Source organism: Grampus griseus, assembly GCF_964374135.1.
Source record: "Grampus griseus genome assembly, chromosome: 7".
Taxonomy (NCBI): Eukaryota; Metazoa; Chordata; class Mammalia; order Artiodactyla; family Delphinidae; genus Grampus; species Grampus griseus.
Genome location: NC_139001.1, coordinates 109,941,237 through 109,958,065, shown reverse-complemented (window position 1 = coordinate 109,958,065; position 16,829 = coordinate 109,941,237). Strand labels below are relative to the sequence as shown.

The window sequence follows — 16,829 nt, the reverse complement described above, 5'->3', positions numbered from 1 at the left end:
AGCCTACCTTTCCAGTTGAATATACCTTAGCTCTGCATTTCTGAACATAACAACTCTATTCAATACTTTTAGAATGCTGCATAATATTCCTTTTTACAAATGAACAGTAACATTTATTTCATCCTCTAATGTTGGACGTTACTTGTAGAAACTTTCGTGAATCAAAGGACACCATCAAGAAAGTGAAAAGAGAACTGACAGAATGGAAGAAAATGTTTGCAAATCATATGTCTGATAAGGGATAAATATCCAAAATATATAAAGAACTCCTACACTTCAACATCAATTTAAAAAAAAACCCATTTTGAAAATGGGCAAAGGACCCAAACAGACATTTCTCCAAAGAAGATATACAAATGGCTAATAAGCACCTGAAAAGATGTTCACTCTCATTAGTCCTTAGGGAAATGCAAATCAAAACCATAATGGGATACCACTTCACACCAATCAGAATGGCTATAATCAAAATGACAGAAACTAAGAGGTGCTGGTGAGGACGTGCTATGGAAAACAGTTTGGTGGTTCCTCAAAATGTTAAACACAAAATGATCCAGCAATTCCACTTCCAGGTATATATCAAAAAGAATTGAAAGCAAGGACTTGCAGATAATTGTACAATTGTATAATTGAACTAAATGTTCACAGCAGCATTATTCACAATAGTCAAAAGGGGAAACAACCCAAATGTCCATCAGCATTTGAATGAATAAACCAAATGTGGTATATACATCATTTAATCTTAACAGGAAGGAAATTCTGATACATGCTGCAACATGTATGAACCTTAAAATAAGCAAAACACAAAAGTGACACTGTATGATGCCACTTACATGAAATACCTGGAACAGGCAAACGCATAGACACAGAAAGTAGAATACTGGAATCGCAGTAGGAAAAGTTACCTTTATGACATTTAACTTGCCCTATTACTATCTACTTGTCCCCAGCTATGCAGGAGCCTTGAAAACCAACAGCTCTGCTATAGAGGTGAAAACCAGCAGACTAGGAAAGTCTAGCATTCTCTTTATTTGAGCGGAATCAGACCTTACTTGGTGCCAAGTGTCTTTTTCCTGGAGGTGTTTGTCAAAAACAATCAGGAGTAACTGTTTAATGTCTCAGTTGTTTGAGTGGTGACAGCAGTTGGGTTAACATAAAGCTGGCTAAAAGGAACAGAAGAAAAAGCTAGGGAATGAGATGTCTATGAGGGATTTTGAAAAGTCCTCACATTCCTTGGAATCTAAAAGGCCACGTGCATGGTGGCCAGGGGTGTGTACACGCCCAGGAAAAATCTTTGAAGGCCCTAAACTCTTGGCCCTAACTAACCTTGACACTCGAGCAAGCAAGAGCTGAAGAGGCTAAGGCAGAGCTGTAAACCGCCTGGCTGAGAGCCAAAGTCCCACTCCAGCATGTACACAGGCACACCTGGGAAAAACTGGGAGACTTTCTTGGATTCATGCATTTAAGAAAATCTCTGTTTATTCATTAGTCGACCAATAAGCTAACAAACAGAGACTTAAGAGGCTACATGCGATAAAGAATACAGACTTTAAAGAATCAATACAGTAAACTCACTAAACAAACAACAGCTGCAACAACAAACCATGGTAGGGCAAAGACTCTGATTTATGAAGGTGTCACATTACATTAATTAAAACGTCCAGTTATCAACAAATTTTAAAGACATGCAAAGAAACAAAAGTGTGACCCATAATCAGGAAAAGCAGCAGTTAGTATATACTGTTACCGAGAGAGTCCAAGCATTAATCCACAAAGTTTTAAAATCAGCTATTTAAATATATTCAAAGAACTAAAGGAAATTCTATCTGGCAAACTAAAGGTAAGTTTGAGACTCGTGTCTCACCAAATAGATAATATCAATAAAAAGAAAAATTATGGAAAACACCAAATAGAAAAGCTGGAGTTAAAAAATGTAATAACTGAAATGAAATATTCACTAGAAGGACTCAGCAGAATACTTCAGTAAAAAGAATCAGTGAACTTTAAGATACAACAAATGAGATTATACAGTGTAAGGAACAGAAAGAAAGAAACCTGTGGGACAGTAAACAGTATCAATATGTGTATACATCAAAAAGGAGGAGAGGGGGCTTCCCTGGTGGCACAGTGGTTGAGAGTCCACCTGCCAATGCAGGGGACACGGGTTCGTGCCCCAGCCCGGGAAGATCCCCACATGCCGCGGAGCGGCTGGGCCCATGAGCCGTGGCCACTGAGACTGCGCTTCCGGAGCCTGTGCTCCACAAGGGGAGAGGCCACAGCAGTGAGAGGCCCAAGTACCGCAAAAAAAAAAAAGAAGGAGGAGAGGGAAAGAAAGGACAGTGTGTAATAAAGAATTTGGCTAGCTCCCTGTTTCCAGGGAGGTAACCTCTGAATCCTGAAATTTCCTGAATGATAGGAGTGGTATCTTTGTTATTTATGCAGGGCCCCTCAGACCACACCTGACAGTTTATACTAAAGAAGTGATTCGTGGTGGTGGGCCCTCAGGTAGTTTATGCTAACAAGATGACTCAGAATGCAGGCTGCCTAGGCCAGAAAGACAAATCATGTGTTTAGAGGATTGGTGTTTTGAGCAGCAAGACCTCCAGAAACAGGAGGGGGGGCTAGAGACTGAGTTTAGTCACATGGCCAATGATTCAATCAATAGTGGCTATGCAGGATGTCCCTGGTGGCTCAGTGGTTAAGAATCCGCCTGCCAGGGACTTCCCTGGTGGTGCAGTGGTTAAGAATCCACCTGCCAATGCAGGGGACATGGGTTCGATCCCTGGTCCGGGAAGATCCCACATGCCGGAGAGCAACTAAGCCCGTGCACCACAACTACTGAGCCTGGGCTCTAGAGGCTGTGAACCACAACTACTGAGCTCATGTGCCACAACTACTGAAGCCCACTCGCCTAGAGCCCGTGTTTCACAACAAGAGAAGCCACTGAAATGAGAAGACCATGCACCGCAACAAAGAGTAGGCCCCACTCGCCACAACTAGAGAAAGCCTGTGTGCAGCAATGAAGACCCGATGCAGCCAAGAAAAAAAAAAAAGAATCCACCTGCCAATTCAGGGGACATGGGTTTGAGTCCTGGCCCGGGAAGATCCCAAGTGCCGCGGAACAACTAAGCCCGTGTGCCACAACTACTGAGCCTGCGCTCTAGAGCCTGCAAGCCACAACTACTGAGCCCACATGCTGCAACTACTGAAGCCTGTGCACCTACAGCCTGTGCTCCGCAACGAGAGAAGCCACCACAATGAGTAGCCCGCGCACCGCAATGAAGAGTAGCCCCTGTTCACCGCAACTAGAGAAAGCCCGTGCACAGCAACGAAGACCCAACGCAGCCAAAAACTTTAAAAATATACATATATATATATACATATATATAGTGGCTATGAAATGAAGCCCCAATAAAAACTCTGGACACCAAAACTTGGCTGAACTTCCCTTGTTGGCAACAAGCCACATGTTGTCACACATCAGTGAGCTGGGAGGATAATATATCCTGACTTCATAGGGAAAAGACACAGAATTCTTACATCTGGAACCTTCCCAAGCTTTGCTGTGTGCACCTTACTCTTTGGCTGGTTCTGATATATATTCTATTACTATAACAATGCTAATTGTAAAGACAGCACTGTCCTGAGTTCTGCAAGCCATTCTAGCAAATTATCAAAACGCCTGCATTTGTAGCCAGTCGATCATAAGTAATAGTGGCCTGAGGATTTCTGAACTTGGGGCTGGTGTCTAAAGTGAAGACAGCCTTGTGGAGAACTATGTCCTTAATCTATTAGGACTGTGGCCTAACTCTGAGTAGCGTGGTATCAGAAGTCATTACAGGCCAAAAGATTGTCAGAAGAAATAAAGGGTATTCCCAGATTTGATGGAAAATGTGAATTCACATATCTATGAAATGTAATGAGGGTATATCCATATAATGTATGTTTTTCAATCTCAGCACTATTGACATTTTGGACTAGATAACTCTTTGGAAAGGGAGGTGCTGTCCTGCTTCTTTGGAAGGGGGAGGGACTGATCTGAGCATTTTAGAGGTTTAGCAGCATCCCTGATTCCTGCCCACTAGATGCCAGTAGCACCCTTCCCTTCCCCCAATTATGACAACCAAAAACGTCTCCGGACATTGACAAATGTGCCGCCAAGTGGGGTAAAATTGTTCCTTCTTATTGAGACCCACTTGTGTGATGGAATACTACACAGCTGTCTTCAAAAACTGAGAATACTCTATGCACTGAATTAGAAAGACTCATAACATGCATTCTGTTAAGTGAAAAAAGCCAAGGTATAGAATAGTTATGTAATTTGCTACCACTTTTAAATAAAGGTTGGGAAGGAGTACATATTCATTGTTAGCATACAGATACAAAAATGCTTTGGAAGAATTCAGAGGAAACTTAAAACGGCAATTACCTATTATTGGAAGGTGGGTAGATGAATGGCTATATACAGAGGGAGATTTTTAATTTTATTTTTTATGATGATTTAATAATCATGGGAATTTGTAAAAAATTAAATACACTGATCAAAAGTGACAAATCATTTCAGCCTTTCCATTAGCTGTGTCTTAATAATCATCACTTATAAGGGTGCCAGACCTTGATCTCCCTCTCAAGCTGCTGAGAATCCTCAAGTGTACTGAGATTTTCTTTGCCTGTACATTGGTTTGGGCTCCTGAAACATCTGTATAGTGAGTCATATTTTGATGTCTTGAAAAGGGGAAAACTAAGGGAGTGGAAATACTGTAGTTTGTTGTAAAACACAAACAAGCAAGAAAGAAATGTAAAGTACTATAAGTAAGAAAAACTCACGAGTTCCACACCTAGACGTGCCCTTGTCATCTGAAAGATGACAGTACTTTCTATACAGAAAGTGTTAAAGAATCCACAAAAAAACTCTTAGAGCTAATAAACAATATCAACATGGTTACAGCATGTAAGATCAATATATAAAAATCAATTGCATTTCTATTCACTATCAATGAACTATCCAAAAACTACATTAAGGAAACAACTACATTTACAACAGCATCAAAAAGAGTAAAATGTAAAATACTAAGGAATAAATTTAACAAAAGAAGTGTAAGACTTCTTCACTGAAAACGATAAAACATCATTAAAAGAAAGTAACAAGACCTAAATGAATAGAAAAACATCCTGTGTTCATGGGTTAGAAGATTCAGTATTATTAAGATGTCAATATTCCCCAAATTGATCAACAGATTCAACACAATTCCTATCAAAATCCCAATGGCCCCTTTTTTGCAGAAACTGACAAGCTGATCTTAAGATTCTTATGGAATTTTTGAAAGGGACACAGAAGAGCCAAACCTTTTTTTTTTTAAAGGAACACCAACAGTCCAACCCAAACTTTCATTTAGATAAAAATCATTTCTCCATTACATTAAGGGCATAGTCAGGCTAAAGAATAGCCTTGTTTTCATTAGTAGCCATGTCACACTACACAGCCACGGTCATATTTATGGTGAGCTTGACATTTTCTCTCAGTATCCTAGCTAAGTCCTTTATATTTTTGTAACTAAAGAGCTCAGACTGGGACTTTTTCTAAAAACATTAGAAGTCTGCTCCAAAGAAGAAATGATGTCTCCACCTCCACAAACTAAAAATTGTCAACACATTGCAAATATTAATATTCCAGTTACAAACTTCCACGAGGAAGGGAGCATCCCCAGCCATCACCTTATTACCAGATGTATGAGTATGTACGTACACGTTTGTGTGCACATGCATGCGTTTTGTGTATGCATTGAAGACTGGTAACATGTACAGAATCACAAATGGTGGCTAAATCTAAGAGACTGTGGGCTATGTTAATTTTATTTGCTTTTTTGGGGTTCTTTTTGCTTGGATTTTTATGATTTGTCTGAAAGTGGAACAAGCACAAAGCACACATGCGAAGCTGAGCTTTAGGGGCTTTTTGTTGGTTTTAAGCCCCTAATATTTTATTTTTCCTTGATCTTTCTCCTAAAAAACAAAGCCCCACATGTCTGATTAATTAAGGTTTCAGTTAGTCAAATTTCACTAGGGATTTCACAAGTTTTATAGACAACTGTCTGTAAGCTGAGCTGATGCAAAATGGCAGATGGGGCTGTCTGACCACAGAGAAGAGCCCGGTGAGAAGAGCAGACTAAAAAGCGGAGGTGTTCATTTAAATCAATGTGATTTGGAACCAGAAGAGTTCCTTTCTAAAAACATTCATCTTAGCAAATAGTGAGTTAAAATTTGTGAGGTTTATTTAAAACTACACAATGAGTTTTGAAACCACAAGGGCACGTAATTATCTTGTCTGCAGCTCACTCTTTGAACTCAAATCTGACTTTTTAAAAATATTCATTTTAATCTTCAAACTTTAAATCAGTTGTTTTTCTCTGTGCTTGAGCAGTTTCCCATCTGTGAGGTGGTAAACAGGCTAGTGCTTTTTTAAAAACTTTTTTATTTCATATTAGAAATATAATACATATTCATTGATGAAAATATAATACAGAAGAGCCCAAAGAAAAACAATCATCCATAATCTTGCCATGCTGTTCATGAAAAAGCCTCTCATTTGAGGTATTTATTTCCAGCCTAACACACACAGAGACATACACATGTACACATACAGACATACTTACATATGCACACACCTACCCAGACACATTCACATACACGCAGTAACAGGATCAGCCTGGCCACACTACTTTATAATCCACTTGCCAGAACCTGGCGACATATTATATAAACATATCTTTAGATATTCTTAGTTAACATCTTTTTAATAGCTACATTGTGCCCCATCATATTGTTAGATATTTAAATTATTTCTAATTCTTTGGTATCGTAATGACTGCTTCACTGTACATTTATATATTTCATATTCATATATGTTTATGTAATTAATATTCACAGAAGAGCCAAACATTCTTAAAAAAGAAAAGCTCAAAGTTGGAAAACTCACACTTGATTATGACAATAATCAAGACTGTGAGGTACTTACATAGAAAAAGATATATAGGTGAATGGAAAACAAGAGACAGTCCAAAAATAAACCTATACATTAGTGGGCAATTTATTTTTGACAACGGTACCATGAAATTTAATGGGGAAAGACTACTCTTTTCAATAAATGGTGCTGGGGCAACTGAATATTCAAAAAGATACCCAAGGTGCATGTCTCAAATTGAACAGGGAAAAAGAGTTGGAATCCTACCTCACTCCATATACAAAAATTAACTGAAGATGGATCAAAGAACTAAATGTTAAGAGAAGAAACTATAAAATACTCAGAAGAAAACACAGAAATCTTCATGACCTAGGATTAAGCAAGAATTTCTTACATATGATACAAATAATACAAGCAACAACAACAAAAAAGTAAATTGAATCAAAATTTAAAACATTTGTGCTTTAAAAGACACTACCAAGAAAGTAAAAAGAGAAACCAGAAAATGAGAGAAAATATTTGAAAATCATAAATAATATGGAATTCATGTCCAGAATATACAAAGAACTCTTATAACTCAACAGTAATAAAACAAATAACCCAATTAAACACAGGCAAATAATCTGAACAGACACTTCTCCAAAGAGAAATAAATGGTCATAGGAAACAATGCTCAACATCATTCATGGTTGAGTAATGCAAATCAAAACCACAATGAGATACCACTTCACACCCACTAGGCTATAATCGAAGAGACAGACAATACCAACAACTGGTTAGAATTCAGAGAAAATGGAACCTGCATACATTGCTGAGAGGAAAGTATAAGGGTGCAGGTGCTTTGGAAAACAGTCTGGCAGTTCTGTTAAAAATGGAATTACTATTAAAAATAGAATAACTACACTCCTAAGTGTATACCCAAGACAACTGAGAACATATGTCTACATTAAAACTTTTACATGAATGCTTATAGCAGCAGCATTATTCATAGTAGCCAAAAAAGTGGCAATAACCTAAATATGAATGGATAAACAAACTGTGGTATATCCACTGGAGGAACTATTATTTGGCCATAAAAAAGGAATGGAGTACTGACACATGCTCCAATAAGGATAAACCCTGAAAACATTATGCTAAGTCAGAGAAATCAGTCACCAAAGACCATATATTATATGAATCCCTTTTTGTAAAATGTCCCAAACAGGCAAATCCATAGAGACTGAAAACAGATTCATGGGTGCCAGGGGGTGGGGTAGGGGAAAATGGGGAGTGATTGCTGCTGGGTGTCAGGTTTATTTTAGGGGTGAGGATAATGCTCTGAAATTAGACAGCAGTGACAGTTGCATAATTCTGTGTAAATACTAAAACCCACTGCATAGTCCACCTTAAAAGGCTGAGTTTTGGGGGTCTGGGAAGATGGCGGAAGAGTAAGACGCGGAGATCACCTCCCTCCCCACAGATACACCAGAAATACATCTACACGTGGAACAACTCCTACAGAACACCTACTGAAGGCTGGCAGAAGACCTCAGACCTCCCAAAAGGCAAGAAACTCCCCACGTACCTGGGTAGGACAAAAGAAAAAAGGAAAAAACAGAGACAAAAGAATAGGGACGGCACCTGCACCAGTGGGAGGGAGGTGTGAAGGAGGAAAAGTTTCCACACACTAGGAAGCCCCTTCGCGGGCGGAGACTTTGGGAGGCAGAGGGGGGAGCTTCGGGGCCGCGGAGGAGTGCACAGCAACAGGGGTGCGGAGGGCAAAGCGGGGAGATTCCCGCATAGAGGATCGGTGCCAACCGGCACTCACCAGCCCTAGAGGCTTGTCTGCTCACCCGCCAGGGTGGGCGGGGCTGGGAGCTGAGGCTCGGGCTTCGGTCGGAGCACAGGGAGAGGACTGGGGTTGGTGGCGTGAACATAGCCTGAAGGGGTCAGTGCACCACGGCTAGCCGGGAGGGAGTCCGGGGAAAAGTCTGCACCTGCCGAAGAGGCAAGAGACTTTTTCTTCCCTCTTTGTTTCCTGGTGCGCAAGGAGAGGGGTTTAAGAGCGCTGCTTAAAGGAACTCCAGAGACAGGCGCGAGGCGCGGCTAAAAGCGTGGACCCCAGAGACGGGCGCGAGCCGTGGCTAAAAGCGCGGACCCCAGAGACGGGCGCAAGCCGTGGCTAAAAGCGCGGACCCCAGAGACGGGCGCGAGCCGTGGCTAAAAGCGCGGACCCCAGAGACGGGCGCAAGCCGTGGCTAAAAGCGCGGACCCCAGAGACGGGCACGAGCCGCGGCTAAAAGCACAGACCCCAGGGACGGGCGGGAGACGCTAAGGCTGCTGCTGCCGCCACCAAGGGGCCTGTCTGCGAGCACAGGTCACTATCCACACCCCTCTTCCGCGGAGCCTGTGCAGCCCGCCACTGCCAGGTTCTCGGGATCCAGGGACAACTTCCCCAGGAGAACGCACAGCGGGCCTCAGGCTGCTGCAACGTCACGCCGGCCTCTGCCGCCGCAGGCCTGCCCCGCACACAGTGCCCCTCCCTCCCTCCCGGCCTGAGTGCGCCAGAGCCCCCGAATCAGCAGCTCCTTTAACCCCGTCCTGTCAGAGCAAAAAACAGACGCCCTGCAGCGACCTACACGCAGAGGCAGGGCCAAATCCAAAGCTGAGCCCCTGTGAGCTGTGAGAACAAAGAAGAGAAAGGGAAATCTCTCCCAGCAGCCTCAGAAGCAGCGGATTAAAGCTCCACAATCAACTTGATGTGCCCTGCATCTGTGGAATACATGAATAGACAACGAGTCATCCCAAATTGAGGAGATGGGCTTCGAGAGCAAGATCTATGATTTTTTCCCCTTTTCCTCTTTTTGTGAATGTGTATGTGTATGCTTCTGTATGAGATCTTCTCTGTATAGTTTTGCTTCCACCATTTGTCCTAGGGTTCTATCCGTCCATGGTTTTTTAAAAATTTTTTTTCTTAATAATTTTAATAACTTTATTATACTTCTCTTTCTTTCTTTCTTTCTTTCCTTCCTTCCTTCCCTCCTTTAGACAACGAATCATCCCAAATTGAGGAGGTGGTCTCTGAGAGCAAGATTTATGATTTTTTCCCCTTTACCTCTTTTTGTGAGGGTGTATGTGTATGCTTCTGTGTAAGATTTTGTCTGTATAGCTTTGCTTCCAACATTTGTCCTAAGGTTCTATCCGTCCCCTTTTTTTTTATAAATAAGTATATTTTAATTCAATAACTTTATTATACTTTATTTTATTTTACTGTATCTTCTTTGTCTTTTTTCCTTCTTACCCTCCCTCCTTCCTTCCTCCCTCCCTCCCTCCTTTCTTTCCTTCTTGCCTTCTTTCCTTCTTTGTTTCTTTCTTTCTTTTTTTCTTTCTTGCTTCCTTCCTTCCTTCCTTCCCTCCTTTCCTTCTTTCTTTCTTCATACTTCTACTAATTCTCTCTACTTTTTCTCCCTCTTATTCTGAGCCGTGTGGATGAAAGGCTCTTGGTGCTCCAGCCAGGAGTCAGGGCTCTGCCTCTGAGGTGGGAGAGCCAACTTCAGGACACTGGTCAACAAGAGACCTCCCAGCTCCACATAATATCAAACGGCGAAAATCTCCGAGAGACCTCCATCTTAACACCAGCACCCAGCTTCACTCAACGACCAGCAAGCTACGGCGCTGGACAACCTATGCCAAACAGGAACACAACCCCACCCATTAGCAGAGAGGCTGCCTAAAATCATAATAGGTCCACAGACACCCCAAAACACACCACCAGACGTGAACCTGCCCACTAGAGAGACAAGATCCAGCCTCATCCACCACAACACAGGCACTAGTCCCCTCCACCAGGAACCCTACACAACCCATTGACCCAACCTTAGCCACTGGGGACAGACATCAAAAACAGCGGGAACTACGAACCTGCAGCCTACAAAAAGGAGACCCCAAACACAGTAAGATAAGCAAAATGAGAAGACAGAAAAACACACAGCAGATAAAAGAGCAAGATAAAAACGCACCAGACCTAACAAATGAAGAGGAAATAGGCAGTCTACCTGAAAAAGAATTCAGAATAATGATAGTAAGGATGATCCAAAATCTTGGAAACAGAAAGGACAAAATGCAAGAAACAGTTAACAAGGACCTAGAAGAAATAAAGATGAAACAAGCAACAATGAACAACACAATTAATGAAATTAAAAGTACTCTAGATGGGATCAATAGCAGAATAACTGAGGCAGAAGAACAGGTAAGTGACCTGGAAGATAAAATAGTGGAAATAACTAATGCAGAGCAGAATAAAGAAAAAAGAATGAAAAGAACTGAGGACAGTCTCAGAGACCTCTGGGACAACATTAAACGCACCAACATTCGAATTATAGGGGTTCCAGAAGAAGAGAAAAAGAAAGGGACTGAGAAAATATTTGAAGATTATAGTTGAAAACTTCCCTTATATGGGAAACGAAATTGTTAATCGAGTCCAGGAAGCACAGAGAGTCCCATACAGGATAAATCCAAGGACAAATACACCAAGACACATATTAATCAAATTGTCAAAAGATAAATACAAAGAAAGCATATTAAAAGCAGCAAGGGAAAAACAACAAATAACACACAAGGGAATCCCCATAAGGTTAACAGCTGATCTCTCAGCAGAAATCCTACAAGCCAGAAGGGAGTGGCAGGACATACTGAAAGTGATGAAGTAGAAAAACCTGCAACCAAGACTACTCTACCCAGCAAGGATCTCATTCAGATTTGATGGAGAAATTAAAACCTTCACAGACAAGCAAAAGCTGAGAGAGTTCAGCACCACCAAACCAGCTTTACAACAAATGCTAAAGGAACTTCTCTAGACAAGAAACACAAGAGAAGGAAAAGACCTATAAAAACGAACCCAAAACAATTTAGAAAATGGGAATAGGAGCATACATATCGATAATTACCTTAAACGTAAATGGCCTAAATGCTCCCACCAAAAGACACAGATTGGCTGAATGGATACAAAAACAAGACCCTTATATATGCTGTCTACAAGAGACCCACTTCAGACCTAGAGACACATACAGACTGAAAGTAAGGGGATGGAAAAAGATATTCCATGCAAATGGAAACCAAAAGAAAGCTGGAGTAACAATTCTCGTATCAGACAAAATAGACTTTAAAATAAGGACTATTAGAAGAGACAAAGAAGGACACTACATAATGATCAAGGGATCGATCCAAGAAGAAGATATAACAATTGTAAATATTTATGCACCCAACATAGGAGCACCTCAATACATAAGGCAAATACTAACAGCCATAAAAGGGGAAATCGACAGTAACACGTTCATAGTAGGGGACTTTAACACCCCACTTTCACCAATGGACAGATCATCCAAAATGAAAATAAATAAGGAAACACAAGCTTTAAATGATACATTAAACAAGATGGATTTAATTGGTATTTATAGGACACACCATCCAAAAAAAACAGAATACACATTTTTCTCAAGTGCTCATGGAACATTCTCCAGGATAGATCATATCTTGGGTCACAAATCAAGCCTTGGTAAATTTAAGAAAATTGAAATTGTATCAAGTATCTTTTCCGACCACAACGCCATGAGACTAGATAGCAATTACAGGAAAAGATCTGTAAAAATTACAAACACATGGAGGCTAAACAATACACTACTTAATAATGAAGTGATCACTGAAGAAATCAAAGTGGAAATCAAAAAATACCTAGAAACAAATGACAATGGAGACACAACGACCCAAAACTTGTGGGATGCAGCAAAAGCAGTTCTAAGGGGGAAGTTTATAGCAATACAATCCTACCTTAAGAAACAGGAAGCATCTCGAATAAACAACCTAACCTTGCACCTAAAGCAATTAGAGAAAGAAGAACAAAAAAACCCCAAAGCTACCAGAAGGAAAGAAATCATAAAAATCAGATCAGAAATAAATGAAAAAGAAATGAAGGAAACAATAGCAAAGATCAATAAAACTAAAAGTTGATTCTTTGAGAAGATAAAATAGATAAACCACTAGCCAGACTCATCAAGAAAAAAAGGGAGAAGACTCAAATCAATAGAATTAGAAATGAAAAAGGAGAAGTAACAACTGACACTGCAGAAATAAAAAAGATCATGAGAGATTACTACAAGCAACTCTATGCCAATAAAATGGACAACCTGGAAGAAATGGACAAATTCTTAGAAAGGCACAACCTGCCAAGACTGAATCAGGAAGAAATAGAAAATATGGACAGACCAATCACAAGCACTGAAATTGAAACTGTGATTAAAAATCTTCCAACAAACAAAAGTCCAGGACCAGATGGCTTCACAGGCGAATTCTATCAAACATTTAGAGAAGAGCTAACACCTATCCTTCTCAAACTCTTCCAAAATATAACAGAGGGAGGAACACTCCCAAATTCCTTCTACGAGGCCGCCATCACCTTGATACCAAAACCAGACAAGGATGTCACAAAGAAAGAAAACTACAGGCCAATATCACTGATGAACATAGATGCAAAAATCCTCAACAAAATACTAGCAAACAGAATCCAACAGCACATTAAACGGATCATACACCATGATCAAGTGGGGTTTATTCCAGGAATGCAAGTATTCTTCAATATACGCAAATCTATCAATGTGATAAACCATATTAACAGATTGAAGGAGAAAAACCATATGATCATCAACAGATGCAGAGAAAGCTTTTGACAAAATTCAACACCCATTTATGATAAAAACCCTGCAGAAAGTAGGCACACAGGGAACTTTCCTCAACATAATAAAGGCCATATATGACAAGCCCACAGCCAACATCATCCTCAATGGTGAAAAACTGAAAGCATTTCCACTAAGATCAGGAACAAGACAAGGTTGCCCACTCTCACCACTGTTATTCAACATAGTTTTGGGAAGTTTTAGCCACAGCAATCAGAGAAGAAAAGGAAATAAAAGGAATCCAAATCGGAAAAGAAGAAGTAAAGCTGTCACTCTTTGCAGATGACATGATACCATACATAGAGAATCCTAAAGATGCTACCAGAAAACTACTAGAGCTAATCAATGAATTTGGTAAAGTAGCAGGATACAAAATTAATGCACAGAAATCTCTGGCATTCCTATACACTAAGGATGAAAAATCTGAAAGTGAAATCAAGAAAACACTCCCATTTACCACTGCAACAAAAAGAATAAAATATCTAGGAATAATCCTACCTAAGGAGACAAAAGACCTGTATGCAGAAAATTATAAGACACAGATGAAAGAAATTAAAGATGATACAAATAGATGGAGAGATATACCACATTCATGGATTGGAATAATCAACATTGTGAAAATGACTCTACTACCCAAAGCAATCTATAGATTCAATGCAATCCCTATCAAACTACCACTGGCATTTTTCACAGAACTAGAACAAAAAATTTCACAATTTGTATGGAAACACAAAAGACCCTGAACAGTCAAAGCAATCTTGAGAACAAAAAACGGAGCTGGAGGAATCAGGCTCCCTGACTGCAGACTATACTACAAAGCTACAGTAATCAAGACAGTATGGTACTGGCACAAAAACAGAAAGATAGATCAATGGAACAGGATAGAAAGCCCAGAGATAAACCCACGCACATATGGACACCTTATCTTTGATAAAGGTGGCAGGAATGTACAGTGGAGAAAGGACAGCCTCTTCAATAAGTGGTGCTGGGAAAAATGGACAGGTACATGTAAAAGTATGAGATTAGTTCACTCCCTAACACCATACACAAAAATAAGCTCAAAATGGATTAAATACCTAAATATAAGGCCAGAAACTATCAAACTCTTAGAGGAAAACATAGGCAGAACACTCTATGACATAAATCACAGCAAGATCCTTTCTGACCCACCTCCTAGAGTAATGGAAATAAAAACAAAAATAAACAAATGGGACCTAATGAAACTTAAAAGCTTTTGCACAGCAAAGGAAACCATAAACAAGAACAAAAGACAACACTCAGAATGGGAGAAAATATTTGCAAATGAAGCAACTGACAAAGGATTAATCTCCAAAATTTACAAGAAGCTCATGCAGCTCAATAACAAAAAAACAAACAACCCAATCCAAAAATGGGCAGAAGACCTAAATAGACATTTCTCCAAAGAAGATATACAGACTGCCAACAAACACATGAAAGAATGCTCAACATCATTAATCATTAGGGAAATGCAAATCAAAACTACAATGAGATATCATCTCACACCAGTCAGAATGGCCATCATCAAAAAATCTAGAAACAATAAATGCTGGAGAGGGTGTGGAGAAAAGAGAACACTCTTGCACTGCTGGTGGGAATGTGAATTGGTTCAGCCACTATGGAGGACAGTATGGAGGTTCCTTAAAAAACTACAAATAGAACTACCATATGACCCAGCAATCCCACTACTGGGCATATACCCTGAGGAAACCAAAATTCAAAAAGAGTCATGTACCAAAATGTTCATTGCAGCTCTATTTACAATAGCCCGGAGATGGAAACAACCTAAGTGCCCATCATCGGATGAATGGATAAAGAAGATGTGGCACATATATACAATGGAATATTACTCAGCCATAAAAAGAAACGAAATTGAGCTATTTGTAATGAGGTGGATAGACCTAGAGTCTGTCATACAGAGTGAAGTAAGTCAGAAAGAGAGAGACAAATACCGTATGCTAACACATATATATGGAATTAAAGAAGAAAAAAAAAATGTCATGAAGAACCTAGGGGTAAGACAGGAATAAAGACACAGACCTACTGGAGAATGGACTTGAGGATATGGGGATGGGAAAGGGTGAGCTGTGACAGGGCGAGAGAGAGTCATGGACATATACACACTAACAAACGTAAGGTAGACAGCTGGTGGGAAGCAGCCACATGGCACAGGGATATCGGTTCGGTGCTTTGTGACTGCCTGGAGGGGTGGGATAGGGAGGGTGGGAGGGAGGGAGACGCTAGAGGGAAGAGATATGGGAACATGTGTACGTGTATGACTGATTCAGTTTGTTATAAAGCAGAAACTAACACACCATTGTAAAGCAATTATACCCCAATAAAGATGTTAAAAAAAAAAAAAAGGCCGAGTTTTACGGCATGTAAGTTATATCTCAACAATAACTATATGTATATAAAATATGTGAATTTTTCTGAGTCAAAATTCCTTACAAGTAGAACAAATATCTCTTAGAATGGCTAAATTCTTAAGAATTTTTAAATAAAATTTAAGCTTGAAACCAATAAAATTCGTTATTTCAAAAACAACGTACAGAGGGCTTCCCTGGTGGCGCCGTGGTTGAGAGTCCGCCTGCCGATGCGGGGGACACGGGTTCGTGCCCCGGTCCGGGAAGATCCCACGTGCTGCAGAGCGGCTGGGCCCGTGAACCATGGCCGCTGAGCCTGCGCGTCCAGAGCCTGTGCTCCGCAACGGGAGAGGCCACAGCAGTGAGAGGCCCACGTACCGCAAAAAAAAACCAAAAAACGCACAGAAAGTCTCAGGGATATTTTCACTACAGCAGAACCTGCTGGGAGTCTGCAAATCAATTATGAGTGGTATATAGAAAACTTTATTGCCTACTACAGGACTACAAAAATGTAAGCAAACCATTCTGTTTCAAAATCAGCCTTGAAACAGTACTTACCAAGTACACTGCTCTTTGAAAGAAGGTTGTAGTCTCCAGGATTTTGTGCATTGTGATGGTTTCCAACTCATCAGGGTCCAGCTGCTCCTTTTCAAAGGGCATTCCATTGAACAGGACAACAGGCAGTGGACCAACTCCAGTCTGCTCATAGTAGCCTCTTGCTTCCTGAAACACATGGGACCACAAACAGCATATTTTTGTCCTTCCTGAGACAAATGGAACAAA

General features: G+C 40.4%; 1 protein-coding gene across 2 annotated transcripts in view; it reads right to left on the bottom strand.

Annotated features, from left to right (window-relative positions):
* The window catches only part of UGGT1 (UDP-glucose glycoprotein glucosyltransferase 1), a 123,088-nt gene that overhangs the window by 46,561 nt on the left and 59,698 nt on the right, over positions 1–16,829 (bottom strand). For both annotated transcript variants that reach the window (XM_082657726.1, XM_082657727.1), the window contains exon 18: positions 16,605–16,769. In XM_082657726.1, coding sequence (XP_082513852.1) covers positions 16,605–16,769 — 165 coding nt within the window. The remainder of the gene's footprint in view (positions 1–16,604; positions 16,770–16,829) is intronic.